Here is a 21,803-nt window from a genome sequence, read left to right as displayed (position 1 = left end):
AGAGTGGGGCCCCAGGGAATGCTGGGAGCCTGAGCTGGAGGCAGGCAGCAAGTAAGGGCCAAGCTGTGCCCCTGCCCAGAAGACCTTCCTGCCCCCAGAACCCCACCCCCTGCAGACAGCCCTCCCTGGTCAGCAGCCCCCCGGCTTCCAAGGCCCGTGCCTCACCTGACGCCATGCTCTCACGGACCTTGCTGCTCTGTACCCCGCAGATCTGCTCCAGAGAAGCAGGTGATAAAGCCGCGCCTGCCGAGGTGCTGCAGCGGTGGAGTTTTGGGCAGAGGGGTCGGGGGAAGAGTTTCTCACTTTTAAGATTCCCCAAATCCAAGATGAAGTCACGCTGTGCTTTGGAATGGCAGATGCTCATGTATGTAAAATAATAAATGTTATACAAACTGTTAGAATAAAAAAATACCTTTTTTGAGGGGGAGGAGGTCCTCAGCCTACCGCTGGGTAGTGAGAGGGGATTAGCACCATTAGGGCGCAGGGGGCGGGAGCTCCGCCACAGCGTGTGGTGGGCACTGAGGTCTGTCAGTCGGTCTGTGCATCCTGGCACGGTCAGTGGCGGGTCTGTGCATCCTGGCACGGTCAGTGGCGGGCAACCCGCTGATGGCCTCGGGAGCGGGCGCCGTGGCTGGGCGGAGCACAAGCAGCAGCACTGGGTACGGACTGTGGGCAGCGGGCAGCGGCCCAGTAGGTGCAGCGTCTTGCAGAACCCGAAGGACAGGCGGTCCCGCTCACAGCCTGGAGTGGGGGGGAGGGGGGGGCAGAGGAACATCAGAACCAGTGGTTTGGGGTACCCAGAACCTGGCCCCCCACCCCAACCACCTTAAGGAGGCTCCAGCAGCTCCCCACTAAGCAGAGAGCCCCGGTTTCTGGAGCGGCTCCCGAACCAAAGTTGCACGTCTCCAGCTGTTGCTGTTTCTGTCCCACCTGCTCATGGCCAACCCCAGGACTCAAGAACGGGCGCTGCTATGCTGTTTCTGGAGGAAAGGTCCTGAGACCCCACCCTGACCCCCTTACATGCCCATGAAAGAGCCTGCCCAGGGTGACACCCTGCCACCCCATCTCCATCCTTGCTCACCGCTGGTGTTCCCCGACGTATCCTGGCACAGAACTGCAGTCCCAGGGGCCTCCTGCCAGCCTGCAGCAGCCTCTGCCATCCACTCCCACCACCTCCCCCTGCCCCAGTGCACCTATCCTGCCAGGCCTCTGTGACCACCTCCAGCCACAGGGGCTGTACTCAGCCTCGGGTTCTGAGTCACAGGGTCCCATCTTCCAGGCCAGCCTCCCACTTCTCAGGTGGGCCACGAAGCCTAGAGTGAGTGGGCCTTACAGGCTGTCAGTGGAAACCAGGGACTGAGCCGGCTGCAGGCTGTGCTTGTCAGGGCTGAGGCTTGGCTGAGCCCTCCTGCCCCATGGTTATCAGAGCTATTTTGGGATATGGCTTGTTTCCAGCCTCCTAGCCTTGCTCCTGCTGCTGCTGCTGCTGCTGCTGCTGCTGCCGCTGCCGCTGCTAACAAACCCCAGGCCCTGCTTACTCCAGCAGGAGGAGCAGGAAGGCAGCAGCCAGCCCTGGGCCTGGGACATCCCCAAGGCCCGGCAGAGGGCACGAGGCAGCAGGCAGGCTCCTCCACTCCAGCTCCAGGCAGAGCTCCAAAGTGCACAGCTGCAGGCCTGCATCCTGGTCTCCCTGGGGTGACCTCAGACAAGTTGTTTCACCTCTTGGGCCTCGGTTCTCTCCTCTATCAACCCCACCTCCACAGCAAACAGATGTGGCCATGCTGTGTCACTGCAGTGAGCACACACACGAGTTTCCCGGCTTTCCACATGTCCCGCCAACTGTCCCACAGACCAGCAGAACATCTGGGAATCCTAGGTCTCAAAGTCCAGGACACCTCCCCAGCCGCCCCTCCACTGTTCACTGGTGGCAGAAAACTCCTCACTTAGGACAGCTTCTAGTTCAGCCACCAAACCAGCCCCCATAGCCCACTCCCTGCAGCCCACTCACACCTGCCCCTGGGAGACCTTGCAAGCCCAGAGCCTCCTGGGCCATCGGTCCTTGGTTCTAGGCCCCCAGGGGCCTCAGTTCCTGTTCTCTGCCCCATCTGGTCCTCACCCCCGCCCTGGGATCATAACCACCCTGCTCCCTGTGGCCAGCCCTAGCCATGAAGGCGAGAGACGTGGTGCCAGCACCCAGCTCAGGAGGCACACAGAAGTGCTCTGAGATGCTGGCTGGGTGCATGCTGAGGACAGGCAGGACAGGGTGGGGGCACTGCCACTGGGCCTTGAGGTAATGGGGTTTGAGGCAGGAAGGCCACCCCTGCCAGAGGCAGGGTAGTGAGGCATGGCAGGGGCCACTCAGCCCAAATGAGGGCTGCCCAGGAGCCGGTGGAGGTAGAGAAGGCTGAGTTGGACAAGGGGAGAAGGCAGACCGGGGAGATTGCAGGAGGCCCCAAATGTCAGCTTGAGTGCCCTGGCTGAGGACTCTGTCCTAGGGTCAGGGAGCAGACAGCCAATAGCACAGGGGATGCAGCTCTTCATGCCACAGCTTCTGGATTCCTTAGACTGCCAGGGTCAGCCCCAGGCCCTCTCCCCGACCTTGCAACTGGGGATGACAGTGGCTGTGGGGGAGGGGAAAAAGCTGCCTTCCCTGAGTACCACCTGGATGCCCACGCAGTGCTGTGCGCTTCATGCCCAAACCTCATTTATGCAAGGATGGGGCTTGGCAGCCCCTTTATTCAGCACATGAAGGCCTTGAGAGGGAAATGGAGCCCAAGGTCACACAGCTGGTGAGGGGATCCCAGGTGACACTCCAGGGCCACACCATTTCCTGTCCTCAGCACTGCTGGGAGCTGCTGGGAGCTGCTGGGAGCTGCTGGGAGCTGCTGGGAGCAGCTGGGAGCAGCTGGGAGCAGCTGGGGCTGCAAGAAGGAAGTGTATGACTGTGTGTGCGTGCGTGTGTGTGTGTGTGTCTGTGTGTGTCGGGGGCAGGGGAGGGAGGCCCTTCCTGCGGTTCCATTGCTCACTCTAGGCAGTCCTCTGGCCAGGGAATGGACAGGCCAGGGCTAAGGACAGGGACTCACCCAGGCCCAGCTTTCACACAGCCTCGGGGCCATCCCTGGCCTCACTGTGGGAAGACTGAGACCCAGAGGAGAAAGAGCTTACCCAGGTTCACACAGCAACTCAGGGGCCAGGGCCACTCCCTCTTCTCCCCTGAGGCCAGATAGCTGCCTGTGGGGTGTTGTGTGGCTGGGACTCCCCTTGACTGACTCCCAGCACAGCCCAGCCTCCAGCATGGCATCCTGTGGCATCAGGATTTTCAGTGGCTCCTGAGCCCAGACTACAGATGGAACCAGCCAGTGCTGTGGGCGCAATGGTTTGACGACCCCACTTCCCTGTCACCCTCCCCATCCCACCTCACTTCAGCAGGGAGCCTGGGGTCAGGGGACTCACGGGGAGGCTTGACGGGCTCACAATCCTCAGTGCCACATGGCCGGGAGCTCTCAGGCCAGGCCTCGTGGCCACACTGGTCATTGTCTTCCTCAGGCAGCCCCGTCTGGGTGTTGACACACTTGACCAGGTGCTGCTGGACGCGACCGCCACAGGGGGCTGAGCACTGGGGGGAGCAGGGGAGGAATGAGTGTCTCCAGGGCCAGCCCTAGCACTGGGGGCAGGGACACCTCCTCTGGGAAGCCGTCCCTGTGCCTGACTGGCCTGCCCTTGCTCCCAGCCGCCCCCTCAGTGCCTCCTGGAGGACCTGGTCCCATTCCTAGAGCCCACTTGGTGCTGGAACCCCACTCTCATTTGTGGGATCGGCTCCTGCAGAGGGAAGGGGCATGAGAACCATGGGACAGCCCTCGGGGCTGCAGGGCAGTGAGCCCCTCACACGGGACATGCCTGAGAGGCCTGGGCAGGGGCTCCGGGATGCAGCCCTGATGCAGCAGTGGGCAGAGATGTGGACGAGACACCACTGTGCCCGAGGGACAGGGGAGAGGACCTGCCGCAGCCCATGGGCAGGAGGAGAGGAGACAGGTTTCACAGCCAGGGCCCAGCCTGCCAGGCTTCATTGTTATCAGCCATAAACGTGCACTGACCAGTGTCGTGCTGTGCCCAGCCCTGTGCTTTGTTGCATTCCTTCATTTAATCCTCCCGACCCTCCTTCTCCTAAACTGTTCCAGTTTTACAGATGAGAAAACAGTGACCCAGCAAAGCAAAGCAACCTGCCCAGAGTCACTCAGCAGCCAGTGGGACAAAGACTCAAACGCTGGCCCAGCCGACTCCAGGGCCCAGCTCAGGGCCCAGCTCAGGGCCCAGATCTGAGATTTCTGAGCCCCTGAGTTCCAAATAGGCCCAGCAGAAGGTGTCCTGCCCATCCGAGGCCCCTCTTCCGCCCCCTTCTGCCCCTGGCCTTTGCCAAGCTCCCTGGTCCCCCTAAGCTCATCATTCCTGCCTCAGACTTCACACCTGCTGTCCCCTCGATCCCTGTCCTTGGCATCACTGACTCCTCCCCTCAGGTCTCAACCCCAGACCCCTCCTCCTCGGAAGGCCTTCCCTGACATCACAGCACACCGCCCTTTCCTTGTCTGTTTCTCCCTGGCAGGTGTGAGCACCAGCAGGGCAGGGCCTCGTCCAGTGACAGGGCCACAAAGAGCCTGGCTCACAGCACACACTCCACAGCTCCTTCACCCAACCCAGGACTGACCAGGTCCCACCAAGCACTTGCTCCCTGCTCCTCCCCACAGCCCAGCTCACCTGGCCCCAGGGCCCCACCACCCACTGCGTGCAGGGGTGGGTGTTGCAGGGCCGGGTGGTGTTGGGTCTCAGTGCCTCCTCGCAGAGGCCTGGCTCCGGGCAGGTCACCAGACGCTGCTGCTCACCACCGCCACAGGCCTCGGAGCACTGGGTGGGCAGGGAAGGAGTCAGGGCACAGCCAGGGTCTGAGGGCGTCCCCTCCCCCCATCGGAACCCCCAGGCCTCACCTCCCTCCAGGAAGATGTGTACCAGCTGAGGCAGGGCTGGGCCCCGCAGGGCCGGTGCGCAGGTGGCTTGGCAGGCCCGGGCTGACAATGGAAGGGCCGCAGTGGCCGGAGGTCCCGTGTATCCACACACTGCACATCCCGCACTGAAGAACCTCCACCGCAGCTGCGGGAGCACTGGGGACCAAGAGACGTGTGTGGACACATCCCCACGTGCAGGCCCACAGGCGTGACCCCGTGAGGCATGTGGCGGGAAAGGCATCAAGCCCATGCCCCAGCCGGGGGCAAATCCCTGAAGAGCCCCAGCGAGAGGCCAAGGTTGGCAGGCCCCAGGCAAAAGGTGGCATGGCCAGGGTTTGCCATGGGCTGGGACAGACAGAGAAAGGGAGGAACAAAGGCAAGCTGGTGAAAGACAAGTCCAGATGGGGTCAAAAATACAGAGGAAAGGAGACAGGCCAAGCCAGACAAAGATGAGAAGACTCCCAAGAGATTCGGAATCCGGTGCAATCAGGCACACACACATGCAGCCTGGAGCCCTCCCCTTCCCTGCTGCTCTTGGAACACAGGCCGTGGGGAACCAGGGCTCACCCCATGCCCTGGGGATGCCTGTCCTGGCTCCATCCTCACGCACCTTACTCCAGTTGCCTGAGTGCCAGGTGGCACAGGGCCGCAGGTGGCAGCGGCGGGCAGGCTGGGGCCGGCCAGCAGGGGCGCAGTCTTCATCCCGGCCGGAGCTACAGCGCACCGGCCTCCAGACCGCACCCAGGCCACAGGTGGTGGAGCACTGCAGGACACAGACCCGTGAAAGCCAGGCAGATCCCATCCCCGCCAGGCCTCCACAGCCAGGAAACTACCCACCTAGGCTAGCGAGACCTCAGCAAGACAGGGCCTCTTCCGGGCCTCAGTTTCCTTATATGCAAAATAGGCTCCTCCACCCCCTCCCAGGAAGATCGTGAGGATGAAAAGTCAAATCCCCCCAGCAACCAGCCGCTCCTGCTCACATGGGACAAAGGGCGTGTGTTTCAGTGTCATCGGTGCAGAGGTGGGGGGAGGGGACCCTGTGAGCACCCCTGACCAGCTATCCTGACCAGCCTCGTCACTTCCCAGAGGCACCAGGGAAGGGAAGGCTGGGTCCTGGTACCAGCAGCCAAATCGCTGGGTATCCCTGCGCAAAACAAGCTCTGTGGGCCTCAGCCTGCTCCTTCCCGCCCCAAAATTAGGGATCTGAACAGAAGCTTGCTTCTCCTGCAGTGACCATCTGGGGACCCAGGGAGGGGGCACTAGCCAGCTTCTTTCATTGCAGCTCAGACTCCTTTGGCAGGTCACTGCCAGAGGAGGGTGGAGCCACTGAGGGCGGAGCCAGGTGGCAGTGGGCTGAGCCCAGCCTGGAGGAGCTAGGTGGAGCCTCAGGGAAACCGCTGCCTGCTGGGCAGGACTGGGCCTGGCAGTCATGTAGGGACCCTCCCCTCACTGCACAGCTCTCTGAGCTAGCTCCATCCTGGGGCGTGCCGTGCTGCCAGAGTGTGCCGTCCCTGCCTTCCCTGAAGCCCCCTGTGCTGCCCAGGAATGGGCTCCGGGGTCCCCTCATCCCCCAATCCTGGGAACCCCTGCCCCAGGAGAGGCTAGACAGATGGCACCTGTGTCCCACTCTGCTCATTTTCAGATGAGGAAACAGTCACCAAGGTCCCGCACAAACTCCCTGCCCGCCCAGCCCACACCACTTGCCTCGCTCCAGTTTCCCGCTTGCCAGCTGGCATTCCTGACAACCAATGGGTCCGTGGGGGGCCCCACTTCAGCCAGGCTGGGAGCCAGCGGCTGGGTCTCAGGGGCTCTGTGGCTGTTGGTGGAGCTGTCCCAAGCTGGCGTGGACAGCAGCCTAGAGCTCAGGGGCACCTCAGGGCTGAGGGACTCAGACTGGCCCTTGGGTCCTGGGTTCAGGGCAGGCTCAGGCGTGTGCCCGAGGCCAGTCGGCATTGTGGGGAGGAAGGTCCCCCACACTGCCACAGTCTGCAGGTCCCATGAGCCTGGTCCTAGGGTTGGGAAGGTGGGAGTCCCCAGCTCCAGGGGACCGTCCCTGCCCTTCATCTCTGGAAGAGGGGCTATGGGAGGAGGAGGGGGAGAAGCCACCCCAACAGTGGGCCACAGTTCACTGTCCACAGGCCCTAGGCCACCCTCCAGAGCTGGCTTCCGGGCGACTCTCCCTCCTGTCCACAGCTCCGCCACGTCAGGACTAGGAGAGGAGTGGCTGCTGCCGACCGGGGACAAAGTGGGCAGCGTGGGGTTGGGTCTTGGGGGCAGGTGGGGTGCTCCGCGGCCCTCAGGTTCCTCATCATCCTTGAAAACCTCTTTGGTCCTGTCCCGCCATGGAGGGGGCAGCTGGCTCTGGCTGTCCTTGCCAACTGGGAAGTCATTTTGGCTCTCAGGGGCGGCAGGCGTCTGCAGGCCATCAGTGGAAACCCTGGGCCGGGGCAGGCTGGGGAGCCCAAGATCTGGGGCCCCTATGGGGGCATCTTCCTCAGGCAGGAAATTGATCAAAGGGTTCCCAGGGGTCTGCTCTGAGGGTGGGGGTGGGGAGCAGCTGGCCTGGCTGGGCCAAGGGCTAGGGGACCAAGGTCCCGGTGCCCCCTCCTCCTTGGCTGCGGGAGGCTCTGTGGCAGGCACGGGGCTACCCGTGGAGGGCACAGCAGAACGGCTATGCGGTGGGGGCGTCCGATCCCCTGTCCCCACCAGGTCTAGATTGGGCTCCTCAGAGGGCCCGTAGGACAGATCCTCGTGGAAGTTGATGAAATTGTAGTCGTAGTAGAAGTCATCCACAAACACGGGCCCCGGCAGCTCCAGCTCTGGGGTCTCCTCCTCAATGGCGTTGCCCATGGTGCCTGGCTTGGGTGATGAGGCGGGTGAAGGGTGTGGGGCCAGGTGGCGTGGGATGAAGTCAGCCTCGTTGAAGAGCTCGTGGCTGGAGGAGCCGCTGCCTGAGCCTTCAGGGCCCAGTGTGCCCAGGGACCACCGACAGAGTGGCAGAGAGCAGGTGACTTCGCTGGCTGGCTGCTGGGCCTCGTCACAGGGGACACCAGTGTCATTGATGCAGAGGACATTTCGGTGTTGAGTGCCCTCCCCACATGTCACTGAGCACTGCAGGGGAAGCCAGGGTGAGGGGCTTAGGCTGGGAGGCAGGCTGCCAGGGGACGCTGGGGCAAGGCTGGGTAACCTGTCCACTGCCCGATGTCAGAGTGGCAGAGTCCCCAGCCAGCCCTCTCTGGCCCTGCCCAGCTCAAGGCCACGGCTGTGGCCACACTTGCCAGGGGCTTCCTGATCCCTGAGGCTTTAGAGTCAGGGGCTAGACCCTGGAATGCCCAGGCTCTCTCCCACCCACAAGGGCTCCAGGAAGGCTGTCTGCCTTCCTGTAGCCGAAGACCAAGGGTGGAGCTGGAGGTGGGCCCCCTCCCATCCCACACTCACCTGAGACCAGTTCCCCACAGCCCAGGTGGCCGGACAGGGCACATGGCGGTTGCAAGGGGTTTCAGTAGGGGGCTGGGGCAGGTGTTCACAGGCGGGTGGCTCCAAGGCACTCTGCTCATCCAGCCCCACGCTGCGGATGCAGAGCACAGCCCGGCGGGAGAGGCCCCCAGACCCGCAGGAGCTGGAGCACAGCTGCCACTCACCTGCCCACCACCTGGTGAGGGCACACAGGTGGCATCAGTGTGGCATCAGACAGGTGGCCTGCAGGCTCACCAGCAGGGAGGGCCAGGCTGGGCTTCCAGGCCCTTGGGGTTTGGGTAGAGCTGGGACTGAGGCCAGTGGTTGATTCTCCAGAGCTCCAAGCCCAGGTAAGTTTCATACCCTCAAAGCCTGGTGACATGGCACAGTCCCTCCACTCCTGCCACCCTCCCCTCAGGGAAACTGAGCACGACCTGAGGCTTATTTCCACATCCAGGGACCCAATGAGCCTGGGCAGCTCATTTGGCCTCTCTGAACCTCAGCGTCCTCCTCTGTAAAGTGGGAGCAACAATCCTGCCTCCTCCAAGCCCTGGAGGGGGGACTGCGTGTATTCTTGCATGTGCAGGCTCGGCCCGTGCCCGGCACATCCTAAGAGCTCAATCCATGCCAGCTGCTGCTAGCATGCAAACCCAGCCGTGGCTCCTGCCACCCTCCCCTCAGGGAAACTGAGCGTCACCTGAGGCCTATTTCCACATCCAGGGACCCAAAGAGGAGGACCACAAGTGTCCAGGCTGGCCCGGGCTGGGGTGAGGGGTGACCGGGGGCTGGGGCTTCAGCCTTGGGAGGAGAATGAAAGCCCGGCTCCCTGTGCTCCTTCCTGGGGCTGGCTTGGGTGATGAGGCAGGTGAAGGGCATGGGGCCAGGTGGCACGGGATGAAGTCAGCCTCATTGAAGAGCTCATGGCTGGAGGAGCCGCTGCCTGAGCCTTCAGGGCCCAATGTGTCCAGGGACCATCGACGGGCCATCGACACACCATCCCGCCATCCACACCGTTCCCAATGGCTCAGAGAACGTCTGGACAAGAAATGGGGCATCAAGGGGCAGCCCCTGCTCTCCATCCCCACACTAGCCTTGGCACTGCTCCTGTCCTTCACACCCTCTGCCACTGCCCACCCTGGGGACTTTGCACAGCCACGCTCCTCACCTTGGACACTCACTTCCATACTGCCCGTTGAAGCCCAGCTGCAGGACCCCCTCTGCTGGTGGCTCTCCCTTCCCTGCTCCACCCCCTGCCCTGTGGTCCCCAGCAAGTTGTCCCTCCCCTGAGCTGCCAGTCCCACATCCGTCCCCCTCTTTCCTCACCAACAGATTCTGATTTTGTTCAAGGCAGCAATGGGACCTGCTGAAAACACACCCCACTGCCGCTCCCTTGCAACTAGGGGGGTCTGGGACACAGTCCTGGCTCGGGAGAAAAAGACACAGGGCACCTCACTGGGAGTCAGCCCTTTCCCCTCTCCTTCTTCCTGCCCAGAACACTGCAAGAGCCCTGGAAGGGAGGACACCATCTGTGGCAAGCAGGAGTGGAGGGGAGGCTGCTATGGCAAGGACGGTGTGGCTGAGGGCCAGTCAGCTCCAGGTCCCGCCAGCTTGGACTGTGCACCTGGGACTTCCTGCCTGAGACAAAGAACCCCTGTCTGTTCCAGCCACCATGGGGCACTTGCCTCTGCCGATGATCCCAAGAGGTCCAACTGCGAAGCAGCCAATTTGCTGAAGGACAATTCCCCAAATGTCTAGTGCTGCAAATGTATTTGTTGGTTTTCACGTTTGTCCAATTACAGACACCTGTATTAGGCCAGGCGCAGTGGCTCACGCCTGTAATCCCAGCACCATGGGAGGCCGAGGCAGGCGAATCACCTGAGAACAGGAGTTCAAGACCAGCCTGGCCAACATGGTGAAACTCCATCTCTACTAATAACAAAAAATTAGCTGGGCATGGTGGCACGTGCCTGTAAATCCCAGCTACTCGGGAGGCTGAGGAAGGAGAATCACTGGAATTTGGGAGGCAGAGGCTGCAGTGAGCCGAGATTGCGCCATTGCAGTCTAGCCTGGGCGACAGAGTGAGACTCCCTCTCAAATAAAATAAAATAAAATAAATTTAAAATAAAATAAAATAAAACAAAATAAAGACAGCTGTATTACATAAAGTGGGTTTCCTAGCTTTGGAAGGTACCTGCCCAGTTCTCCATTTTAATTTTGTCATCATAATAACAATTGAAGGAATGCTCAAATGTCTGTATGTCAGATTCCCGATTCTGAGACCCTGAGGATACTGAGTGTCAACGATGCAAAGACTAAGGGGAAAAGGGGAGGACTAAGAGACAAAGGGGGAGACTAAGGTGTGGGGAGACCAAGGAACAGCGGGGGAGATCGAGCGGGGGAGGAAGACCGAGGGGCATGGGGGGGACTGGGGGGAGACCGAGGGAAATGGGAGGGAGACTGAGGGGTATGGGAAGAGACTGAGGGGTATGGGAAGAGACTGAGAGGCAGAGGGGAGACTGAGGAGTATGGGAGGAGACAAAAACACAGAGAAAGGGGACTGAGGAGCACAGGGGGAGACAGGGAAATACAGTGAGGAAGAGTCAGAGTTAATGAAATTGCCCTTTTTATAAATAGTTCAGGGAAATAAGTCAGTGTGGTGAGGGGCCACTGGACTGGTCTCCAGGACGCAGCAGAAATGCAGGCACAAGACCTGCCAGATCTGAGCAAGGACAAAATCAAGGGGGAGCTGTGTCCCCTGGAGGGAGAATGCCAAGAGCTGGAGCACACTGAGCACGCGCCGCGAGCCAGCACCCACCTGCCTCATCCATTTACCCTCCCAGTGGGCCTGGGACATGGGGCAGTTGCTAGCCTTATCTCTCAGATGGGGAACTGAGGCTCAGAGAAGCAAACTTCTAAACCCATGGTGGCCCAGCAGTGAGCTGGAAGCTGAAGCCAGTGTCCCTGTCCAGAGATGAAGCCCCTGCTGGCGGGGCTGTGCCTGCCCCACTTCTCACCTCTGCCGCAGGTGACTGTGCACTTGGTCCAGGGCCCATAGTGCCAGGAGAACTCGGGCAGCGGGACCTCGCCGTGGCCACCTGCCTCCCTGTGGATGGTGTACTCGTAGTGCACCCCGGGGTTGCTCTCCTGGAACAGCAGCTGGGTGGGCAGGCGGGGGCCCATGAGCACGAGGTGCCTTCTCCGTCCACCCAGTCCTAAAGGAGCTGACCGCAGCCACCTCTGTGAACTGCAGCTACACGATTGGGCCATTTTAAAGATGGGGAAACCGAGGTAGAGGCCGCAGCAGGAGGGCCTGGCTCAGAGCCAGGCTCTGTGACTGACCCAGGGCTCACTACTCCAGGACCAGGCCTGCCATGGGGGGTGCTGGGCCTGGGGACTCCGCCTCTGCTCCCCCCGCCTGGGCCTCGGGAGGCAGGCACCTGGATCCAGACAGGCTCCTTGGTGGGACCTGGGGACGTGAGGTTCTCCCAGTTGCCCCTGCGTGCGTATGTGAAGGTGGTCCCTGCCACCTGGTAGTCCCCGTTCCACTGGATGGTCCAGCCACCAATGAGGAAGTACTTCTCTGGGTCCTCGCTCCGCAGTGCCAGGAAGTTGGCAGCCTCGGCCACCTCCTGGATGCGGATCTCACGTGCGCCGGCTGGGATCAGCCCCACGTCCACATACCCTGTCAGCCAAGGGTTGCGCATAGGTTGTGCCCAGGGTGAGAAGGTTGCTTATCCCAGCCTGCTCCCCTCATGTCTCTCCCCACTTGCCTCCGCCTGCTGATGCCAAAGATTTCGCCATTAGCTTTCAAGTCTGAGCTCCCCAAATTGCTCGGATCTGTCTTGGGTCACCAAAACCTCGCAGAGGTGCCACAAATCCTGACCCTGTGGCCATGCCCCGTCACTCCTCTCTTGGGGACCTAAACTGGTCTCATCATAAGGCTGGATCCATCTCCTACTCTAAGGGCCAGCTGGCATCTTCTTTCTAAAAAATCCAAAGTGCCCAGGCCTTTCTCCTGGGACACCCTCCTCATCCCCACGCGGCCTGCTTTTATTCATTCACTTCCGTCACACCCATCATGTGCCAGGCACTACTCTCATCACCTCACGTGTGTAAGCTCATGGGTAACGGCCCTATAGCATAGGTACTGTTGTCATCCCCATTTTACAGATGAGCAAAGTGAGGCACACAGGGATAGTAATGTGCATGAGCATCCTGCTGGGATATGAGCAGCCTCCAGGGCCAGTGCTTTATCCACCACACTGCACTGCATCTCTGGGATGAAATCTAAGCTTCTCAGCCTGGCACTCAAGGCCCCATAGCTGGCCCTGCCTTCCCTTCTTGCCTCCAGGTTCTGGCACAAGCTCTTTCCTCCATTTGGAATGCCCTTTCCATCTCTTCTGAGTTTTATGATTCAGCTCAACTTCCGCCTCCTACAGGAAACCTTCCCTGACTTCCCCAGGCCAGGACCTTCTTCCTCAGTGCTCCCACAGCCCTCTGGGCCTCCCTCCACTGCACTGGTCACACCAGAAGGTTCTGTCCCTCTGCAGGACTGAGCGCTTCACCTGCATGTCCCCATCACCTAGCACACAGTCAGTACTCGAGCAACGTGTGCAAAACAGACCGGAGGTGAGGGCACGGAGCTGGGGTCTGAGAAGCTTCACGAGGAGACTACCATTCTTTGAAAGGCCCAGGGGCCACACACAAGCCGGGTCTCTGGGACAGGAGGACTCCCCATGGGGACAGGTCTCTGCACGTGGGCCAGGGGTCCCCTGACTACTGCAAGAATCCACCCCAGCAAGGCTTCCCTGCTTAGCCATCTCTAGGCTGGGTGGGGGCCACCAGGCCAAGGACAGGGGCCCGGGGGGAGATGGGGAAGGGGCCACCAGGTGAAGAGCACACCCCTCCCCACAGCGGTCCCACCCCATACCCAGGCCCTCGGCCTCCTCGAAGGTCCCACTCACGGTGTGGCAGGTGGACCCGTTGCCGTGGCACACGCCACAGCGGTCCTCCATAGCGCCAGAGTCAATCTCGAAGTCACAGCCTACGTTCTGCAACACACGAGGAGGGGAGGCCCCTGGTGCTGGCGGCCAGCTCTCTGTGGCCACCTCTCTGTGGCCACAGCCCCGGAGGCCAGCCCGCTGTGGCCACAGCCCCGGAGGCCAGCCAGGGTCAGGAGGAGGAAGCTGGGAGTGAGGATCGGGAGGCCTCTCTCTGGCCCTGCCCCACCCCAGCTGTGCCTCTGACCCAGGTGAACTTCTCTACCTCCCTAAGCCTCAGTTTCCTCAGATGTGAGACGGGGAGACCCACCCCTCCCTTAAAGGCATGTCGTGAGCATCACAAGAGACAAGAGAAGGGAAGAGTCCTGCAAAGCCCGGGGGCAGGCAGGGGATCTGACACGCCACGGGCTCCTGACCAGCACGTGCAGGGAATTTCAACGTCAAAGGCACTGGGGGTTGGCACCTCCCTGCTGGTTCTCCTTAGAGCCCAGGTCTTGATACCCCAGAGGCTTAGAGGGCAAGAAGCAGGGACAAGTAGGTGGCTGGGGACATGGGCAAAGACGAAAGGCCATCGTTGTTATTAAAAATAAGAATAGAAATTGTTACCAAACACTGAGGGCTACTCTTCGCGGCTCAGAGCCCTTCGTGTCACCTGTGCCACCTCATTTAACCCCTTCTATCAGGGAGCAAACCACTGCCTGGGGTCAGCCAGCCAGCAAGAGGTCAAGCCACTGCCTGGGCTCCGGTTTCCTGGCTGGGGCGGTGTTGGTGCAAGCATCCAAGGAGACACAGAGGGGCAAGGCCTGACTGGGAGGGTCCCCAGTGCCAGGAGTGACATACATCCATGGCAGGCTGGAGGCTCCAGCTGGGCTGGTAGCTATCTGCAAGGCTGCAGACTGGGGAGCTAGGGGTGAGCAGCAGCCCCAGGGAACAGTGGGAGTGGCCCAGGCTTGGGTTGGAGGCTGGCCCTCCTGCTTGCATCACAGGGTAACCTTGGACCCACACCCCCACTGCCCTCTGAGCCTCAATGTCTCCATGGGAGGCAGCACTCACCATCATTGACCACGGGCACCCATGTGTGCAGCTGGCCTACGTGAGTGGTGTCAAAGTGACTGCACTGGACGTGGCGGAAGGAGGGGCGGCCAGCGGGGCAGGCCTGCAGGTTGCAGAGGCGGAAGTGCTTCCGCTCACCCACACAGTATCTGCCTTTGTATTTGGGCCTGTGGGGAGAACCGAGGTGCGCCCCAGTGAGGGCCCAGTGAGTGCTACTGCATGGCCACAGCCCAGAGCAAGCAGCTTCCTCCTGCACCCACACCCCGAGATCCCTGCCACCCAGCTTTGTGCACGCTGCTCCCCTCCCTTGGGCTGCCCACCCTGTGGCCCAGACACACCCTCCCTGTTTGTAAGGACCTGCGGGGAGGTGGCAGCAGGAAGCCTGAGCTCTGCCCCCAACCTGCTGTGTGACCGTGGGCAAGTCTTCGGCCACCCTCTGGGCCTCAGTTTCCTCATGTATAAAGTGGGGTTGGGGCTGCCTCTGCAGAGGGCTGTTGAGAAGCTGGGACAAGCTGCAGGCATGACTGGCACTGGCTGGAGGGACTGCTCCGAGTCTCCAGCCCATGACACCAGCATCCTAACAAGCCCTTGAGTCCTCAGCCTTCCTCCTGGTGGCAGTACCCCCAGCCCAGATCTAAAGGAAGTGCCCAGGGCCCCAGCCAGCTGAAAGGTCTGACTGAGCACAGCTCCTGAAATCCTCCGCATCTAGGCCAGGGTGGCCGGCCCCCACCCAGCTCAGACCTGAAGGCCAGGAGGCAGGGAAAGGCACAGGCCAGTCTTGGGTAAGTGCAGGGCCCTGGGTGGGGCTGGCTGTGAACCCCATGCCTGCCCCAGGTGGCCTCCAGAAATGAAGATCAGCCAGGTAGTGCCTCAGTCTACAGTACCACTGGCCTGTGCGTCTCACCAGATCTTCACACCTCCCCGTTTAGATGGGGAAACAGAGGCCCAGAAAGGTGAAGTCACTCACCTCAGGCCACCCCTTCAGTGCTGTCCCATCCTCCCAGCTGCCCCATCCTCCCAGCTGCCCCCAGTCTCATCTCAGACTCTCGCTGTGTCCCTGAGGCCACCAAGCCCCTCCTGCTGAGTGCCCACTACAGATGAGCTGCAGGGCTGAGGGCCTGGTCTGCGTAAACTGCATTTGCCCCTGACTACAGCTTTACTGGATGGGCACTGCTATTATACAGATGGGGAAACGGAGGCCCAGAGAAGGGGTGAAGAGGGGATTCGAACCCTGAGCCATCTAAGGTCCAGGGCCCATGCTCTTCACCACTGCCCTCTCCTGCCTCCTTCCAGCCAGCAGCTGCTTTGCCATGTGGCCTCTGATGCGTCTCTCCAGTCTCTGGACCTCAGTGTCCCCTCTCTGCAAAGGGGTCAGCAGTTTCTGCAAAGGGGTCAGCAGTGGAGACCCTGTCAGCCCCCAGAACACTCCTTGAAAGTGACTCAGGGTGGCCTGGACACTCGGACTGACCATTATCAGGACACTTCTAAGAGCCAGGGGCTGGGATAGAGCCAAGCTCCTGCAATCGGCTGACTGCTTGGGTCCCTCTGTCCCATTACCCAGGGCACCCTGGGCCCCACACTCACGTAGGCCACATGCACTGCCGCTTGGCACTCTATATGCCCACGCCACAGCTCCGCGAGCAGACGGAGCAGGCGCTCCAGCCAGACCAGCCACCATCCACGGCCTCGGGCCGGAAGCCCACAGGTACACACTCCCCATTGAGACACCACTACCAAGACAGATGGAGGTAGAACCAACACCCCGCCCCCCACCCCAAGCCTATCAGTCATCCTCATCCTAGTGAGAACAAGGTGGGTGGGAAGGCTGCGAAAGGCACAGAGGGGAAGGATGGAAGGTGAGAGAGGCCCCCTCGAAATCATCACAATCATCTGTGACCCAGGCCACAGGGAGGAGCTGAGCGGGGAGTAAAACAGCCCACGTGCTGACTCAGCTGAAGACACCCTGGGGAATCACGGAATCAAGCCCTGGCCCCAGTGCCTCCACTTTGCAGGCGGGGGCTTGGGCTGCAGAGAGCGCGGGGCTCTGCTACAAGCACAAGCAAGACTGTGAGCTGGGGCTGACCCCAGGGCCCGGTCACAGTAGGAGGTTTAACCTTTCCCACAGCCACCGCCAGGACTGGGGACACCCCCCACCGGGTGCCGTCCATGGCTGCTTCCAGCTTGGAGTGACAGGTGGTCCCCACAGAGCACCAGAGTGTGTGGCAGACATTCTGCGAGGAGGAGGGCATGGGCCATACCCTCACACCCTACCCAGTGCTGCCACCCATCCTGCCCCCCTCCCCGTCCCCAAGGGTCCCCCCTGGGCAGCCTTCCACATGGCAGGGGCCCACAGACCCCCAGAGGTCCCTTCTTGTGTGTATGCTCCCACCTTGCTCCCCTGACCATGTGGTGGTGTGGGGCGCCCAGGGCTGCGCTGCTCAGAGTGGTCCCCAGCTGTCCACACCTCTCCCGACCCAGCCCCTCCTCTGGAAACACTCCCGTTAGAAGATCACTTCAGGCGATCTCCGCCAGGATAAATAGACCCTCCCCCCCACAGGGGTTCCTTTTCCCTCTTATAAGCCAGCTCCAGGGAGGCGAAGGGACTTGTCCGAAGGGTCACAGTTGGTCCATGGTTGACCCAGAATTCAGAGCTGGGTCTGTAGCTGCCCATTCCTGGCCTCTCCCACAGGCCACTTGACGTCTCACAGTGTCACTCGGGGGCGCAGCCCAGGCCAGGCGAGGTTCCTTCCAGGCTGGCATCCACAGGCTGGTGAGAGCTGTCCCCTGAGCCCTCCTGCCAGGTCCCCACACCCCCACCTGCCCCACTCACATCCATGTCCTCGCAGAAGGCAGAGTAGGCCCCGTACTGGAGGCGGCACTGGTGGCTCATATCATAGAGGACACCAGGCAGCACCAAGGGGAAGTCGATGATGTCCTTGGCAGGAGGGTCGTCCAGGCACAGGCCCCACCCACGGCTAGAGATGGGACGGGAGGATGGAGGGGGGTGCAGCCTGTGAGACCCATCGGAGAAGCCTCGGTGGGGCCGGGAGAGGAGGAGAGGTGGGAGGGGGCACAGAGCCCTGCAACTGTAGGAAACTCCAGCCTCCCTGCTCAGCTCAGCCGATCCTCCACCTGCAGCCAGCAGCACAGGCCCTCCCGGCCCCTCTCATCTCACCTCCTAGGCACTCCAGCTGGCTAAACAACCCCAACCCCAACCCCAATCCCAGGCCTCTGCACACGCTGCCAGGGCCCTTCCCTCAGAAGGCCTCCTGGAACGCCAAGCTGTCATGTGGCCCTGCTCTCCGACCCTGCAGCCTCCGTGTCTGAGCCCAGACCCTGGAGCCAGGCCCGACAAGGATCCGGAGAACATCACATCACAGTTGACACAACAGAGCCTCCAACAGCCCCACCCAGGCAGAGACCTCGGGTCATCTGTGGAAGGGCGAGGTCTGGAAAGTAGCCTCTCCCCTGGGAGAGAACCCAGGGCAGTCGTGCCTGTCCCGTTTCCCCCACCCCCTGACAGGGCTGGCCTCCGGCCTCTGTCATACCCTATCTACTCCTGCTTTCCTCCAGCTGGCATTCCCTGGCAGCGGTGGCAGGGAAACTGGCAGACACAAGCAGGCGCCATCTGTATCCACCACATACTCCTGCTGCTGTGGTGTGGCAAAGACAAGGCTGCCCAGACACAACACCACGAGGCAGGGAGCACGGAAGCAGGGACCCTGGGGAGGGCGGCCCAGGCCCTTCTGGCAGCCGCTTCTGCCCCTGCCTCACTCTGTACAGCCCTCGGGCATGCTGTTGCTTCTGGGACCAGTGACCAGCCTGCTCCCCTTGCTAGACCTTAGGTGGGTACCACCACAGCTTAGCAGCAGGAGTGCCTGGCATGCTGACCACCCTGCCCACGGCTCATTGCTGTCCTGGAGGAACTGGAGGAAGGTTTGGGGCCTTCTGGGGGCAGCAGTGGCTGGGGAGAATTAAGCCACGCAGACATGCAGGGCTGGGGATGACCCAGGCAACCACGACTTGGGCAGAAGCAATGGAGGGAGGCAGGACCTGTGGGAACTGGGGCCTCTAGCCAGGCAGAGGAGATGGGGACGCACAAACCCTCCAGTTCTCCAGTCTGGGTGGCCTCAGGGCAGGTGGCACCAGGACAGAGGGCCAGGATGAGCATACAGTCCTGATTGGGACAGGCTGGGGGTCGCACAGGGAAGAAGGGCAAAGGTGATGGATTCTGGAGTCCAGCAGGGAGAGAAAGACACTCCGAGATGTGGAGAGGCTGGGAAAACACGAAAGGGTCAGGAAACAGGGCCAAGACTGCTGAAGGCAGGTGTGGAGAGAGGCTTGGAGGCTGGATCAGACCATAGAATCCGAAGCCCAGATTTCAGAGGAGGGGGCCTGGCAGCTGGGAGACCCAGGGTAGAGTGGGTGTCTGTATGGTCTCCTAAGTCCCCTGACCAGTGACAGGCGCCTGGCCCTGCCCAGAGCTGCGGAGAAGAAAGCCAAGGTGACCAGACTTCTACTGAGAACCCTGGAATCCTCCTGGAATCACCCAGACTGCCCATGCTGGCTGGAAACAGATCCTCTAACATGGGCGTTGGCAGATGAGCAGCTGCTGGATGCAGTCCTAGTGCCCAAGATGACCACGTGCCAGGCTGGTCCAGGGTGCTGGGGGCATACCCTCTCCTTTGCTCCTCACAACATCCTGGGCAGACTCTACCATCATCTCCCCTCATGCACTCAGGGCCCATAGGTCACTGGCCCCGGGTCGCATAAGAGAGATGTGATGGCCAGGATCTGAAGCCAGGCCCAGGTTGCCTGCACCAGGCTGTGTCTACTCACTGGGCTGCCCCCAGTGCAGGGCTCCTCCCACTCAACCACGAGCCTGGCCTCAAATACTTCACCCCAAATACAAGTTCAAAACCATGGCAGCCGAGGCCTGGCGGGGAGAAAGGAGTGTCCCAAGTGCTCCTGTGGCTTGGGGCTCCCTGAGCCTCCCTGGGCCTTTACCCGGGGCTGAGTGTCAGTGGGGTGTGGTGGGTTCAGCTGGCCCTGGGCTCCCTCCTTCCCACTAGCATTCCGTGGCCCGAGGAAGTAGACTGGGGGCTCACACATCCCAGCCAGGGGGTCCTCTGACCCAGGGGCTGAGGGGTCCCATGCGCCTCATCCCAGCACCAACAGTCCCTGGGCTGCAGCCCAGCCCTTCTGCTTCCTGGCTGCCCAGTGCTGACTCGCTGCTCATGTGGCTCCTGAGGGCCTGCTGTTGGGCGGCTGAAGCCACAACAACCTCTCAGCCCACCCTGGGTGTGTGGGAGAAGTCGGGAGCATGAGGCGACCCTCACAGAATCCACTGCCAGAAACAGGCCGAGGTGCTGTCTTGGGAGTCAGAAACCCAAGTTCTACTCTTTGCCTGGCTGTAGATGCTGTGTGGCCTTGGGCCTTCACGTCCTCATCTACAAGAGGCTGATCCCAAGCTACAGGGGTATAAATAGCAGTGTCTTCTTGGGAAAAATCATGCAGGCGGCCGGCAGCCAGCCCTTCCTTCCTTTGGCAGGCTCACTGCCAGGTCCTCTGCGCTGCTGACACACCCGGATCCCCAAAGCCGCAGCCCTTCCCCTCCACGCCCCTCCTTAAGCTAATTATAGCGGGGCTGGGCAGTCCCACAAGAGGTCAAAGCAGACAGTGGGTGACTCCGGTCAGAAGCCTCACTCTCACCTTGAGACTGCAAATAACTGCCCACCACTGACAGGAGAGACCTGTGGGCCCGCTCCCCTGGCCACCCCGGGATCTGGTCATGGAGTCACTGAATGGGGGGTCCATGGGGTGAAGGACCCCACATGTGACCCAGCCTGCCTCTCTCCCTGTAGAAATGCTGGCTTTGAGGAAAGCAGGGACCAGGGCCTCCCCTCCTCCCCACCCGGGTTCAAGTTGACACTGGTGAAATGCTGTGACCTCTCCCCAGAGTCCCTTAAAGCACCTGTCAGCCCGGAAAGGTTCTTAGAGTTCTTCAGGTCAACCCTCTTGGACAAGCTCCAGAAGCTACCCTCCAGCACCCCCCCACCACCTCCTGAGGGTGCTTCTGCCCCACCCTACACTCGCACGGCCCCGGCCTCTGCCCAGTCTGCCCTCCACTTACAGCAGCACCCTTCTTCCTCGGGGTGGAAGTCGGCCTTTAGAAGGCAGGCTCCTTCTCCGAATCACTGTTCCTGACCCCAGGAGGGCTTGGTGCCCCTCTCCCCATTCCTACAGACCCACGAGGACTGCGTGCCTCAGTCCCAATCATCCCCAACTGTCATCTGTCCATCTCCCCCCGGTGTGAGGGCCTGGAGGACAGGCACCTGGAGGTCTGTCTCCTTTACCACGGTCCCCACACACAGGGCCTGATGGACATGGAGTCTGTGGACACAGCAAGAACGAGTTTGGATTCAGCCCTGTGGGTCTACCTGGCCGGATAAACATCTATACGCAGGAAGCCAAAGGAATTCAGGACCAGTCAGGATGAGAGGGTGGTCTGTGAGTGCCTCTGAGACGCCCCCAAGTCCTAGAAACACTGCCTGACCATTTGGCATTTTGGTGAATCTCATTCTGTCCCCCAGCCTGCATGGGTGGGGCCCATCCTCTCTCTCCTGTCCCATTCCCAGCAAGGAGACCAAAGGCTGCAGGCTGGGAGACAGGCTGCTGCCACCCTCCCCACCTCGGCACACCCTCTTCCTTCCACCTCCTGGGCCTTGGGAGGGCCCTGCTGCCTGACTCCCAGGATGCAAAGGTGAAAGTGTGAAAGGACCTTGGGAGGATGGGGTTCTTCTTCCCCCCAAACACCCCTCCATTGGGGAGGCACGTATTGCTCTGCTTCTGTCTGGCTCTCCCCAGTGCCAAGGCTCTGGGAGGCCCCGGCTGGCTCTGACTCTCACCCTGTCCTCCCACCCTCACCCCAGGCCCCGAGCCAAGTCCCTCAAGCATTCCAGCAGCTGAATGAGGACAGAGACTTGTCTGTCTGTCTGTCTGTCCTAGAGCCAGGGTGTTGGGCGGCAGCCTGGGTCGGGGCAGCTGGGAACAAGCCCTGGGGGTGCTGTGGGGTCAGCTACTATTCTGATTTTCTGAAGCCATTCTCTCATTCTCTGCCTCTCTCTGGAAGGAGACACACCCTCCTCCCCACCTTCAGGCCACTTCCCTGGTTCAAGTCCATCCCATCTACCACTTGGTAACAGTGGAAGGAATAGGAATGAGCGTGTGTGAAATGCTTACTGAGTGGCAGGCACTGCGCTAAGCACTGCACGTGTTTTCTCACTTATTCCTCATA

General features: G+C 61.2%; 1 protein-coding gene across 1 annotated transcript; it reads right to left on the bottom strand.

Annotated features, from left to right (window-relative positions):
• Positions 1-585: 585 nt before the first annotated feature.
• Positions 586-18,300, bottom strand: LOC115835572 (A disintegrin and metalloproteinase with thrombospondin motifs 7-like). Its single transcript, XM_030815128.1, is given in 20 exon segments — positions 586-649; positions 651-741; positions 3,454-3,616; positions 4,753-4,899; positions 4,980-5,153; positions 5,608-5,760; positions 6,702-8,108; positions 8,436-8,649; positions 9,345-9,488; positions 9,619-9,708; positions 10,745-10,765; positions 11,461-11,609; positions 11,891-12,135; positions 13,384-13,565; positions 14,294-14,357; positions 14,507-14,673; positions 16,091-16,236; positions 16,645-16,737; positions 17,337-17,481; positions 18,281-18,300. Coding segments are annotated over 20 exon segments (3,879 nt in total).
• Positions 18,301-21,803: the final 3,503 nt, after the last annotated feature.

This window comes from Nomascus leucogenys, chromosome 6, assembly GCF_006542625.1.
Source record: "Nomascus leucogenys isolate Asia chromosome 6, Asia_NLE_v1, whole genome shotgun sequence".
In the NCBI taxonomy this organism is placed as follows: Eukaryota; Metazoa; Chordata; class Mammalia; order Primates; family Hylobatidae; genus Nomascus; species Nomascus leucogenys.
Note: the sequence above shows the minus strand (reverse complement) of the source record. Positions and strands in the feature narration are given on the sequence as shown.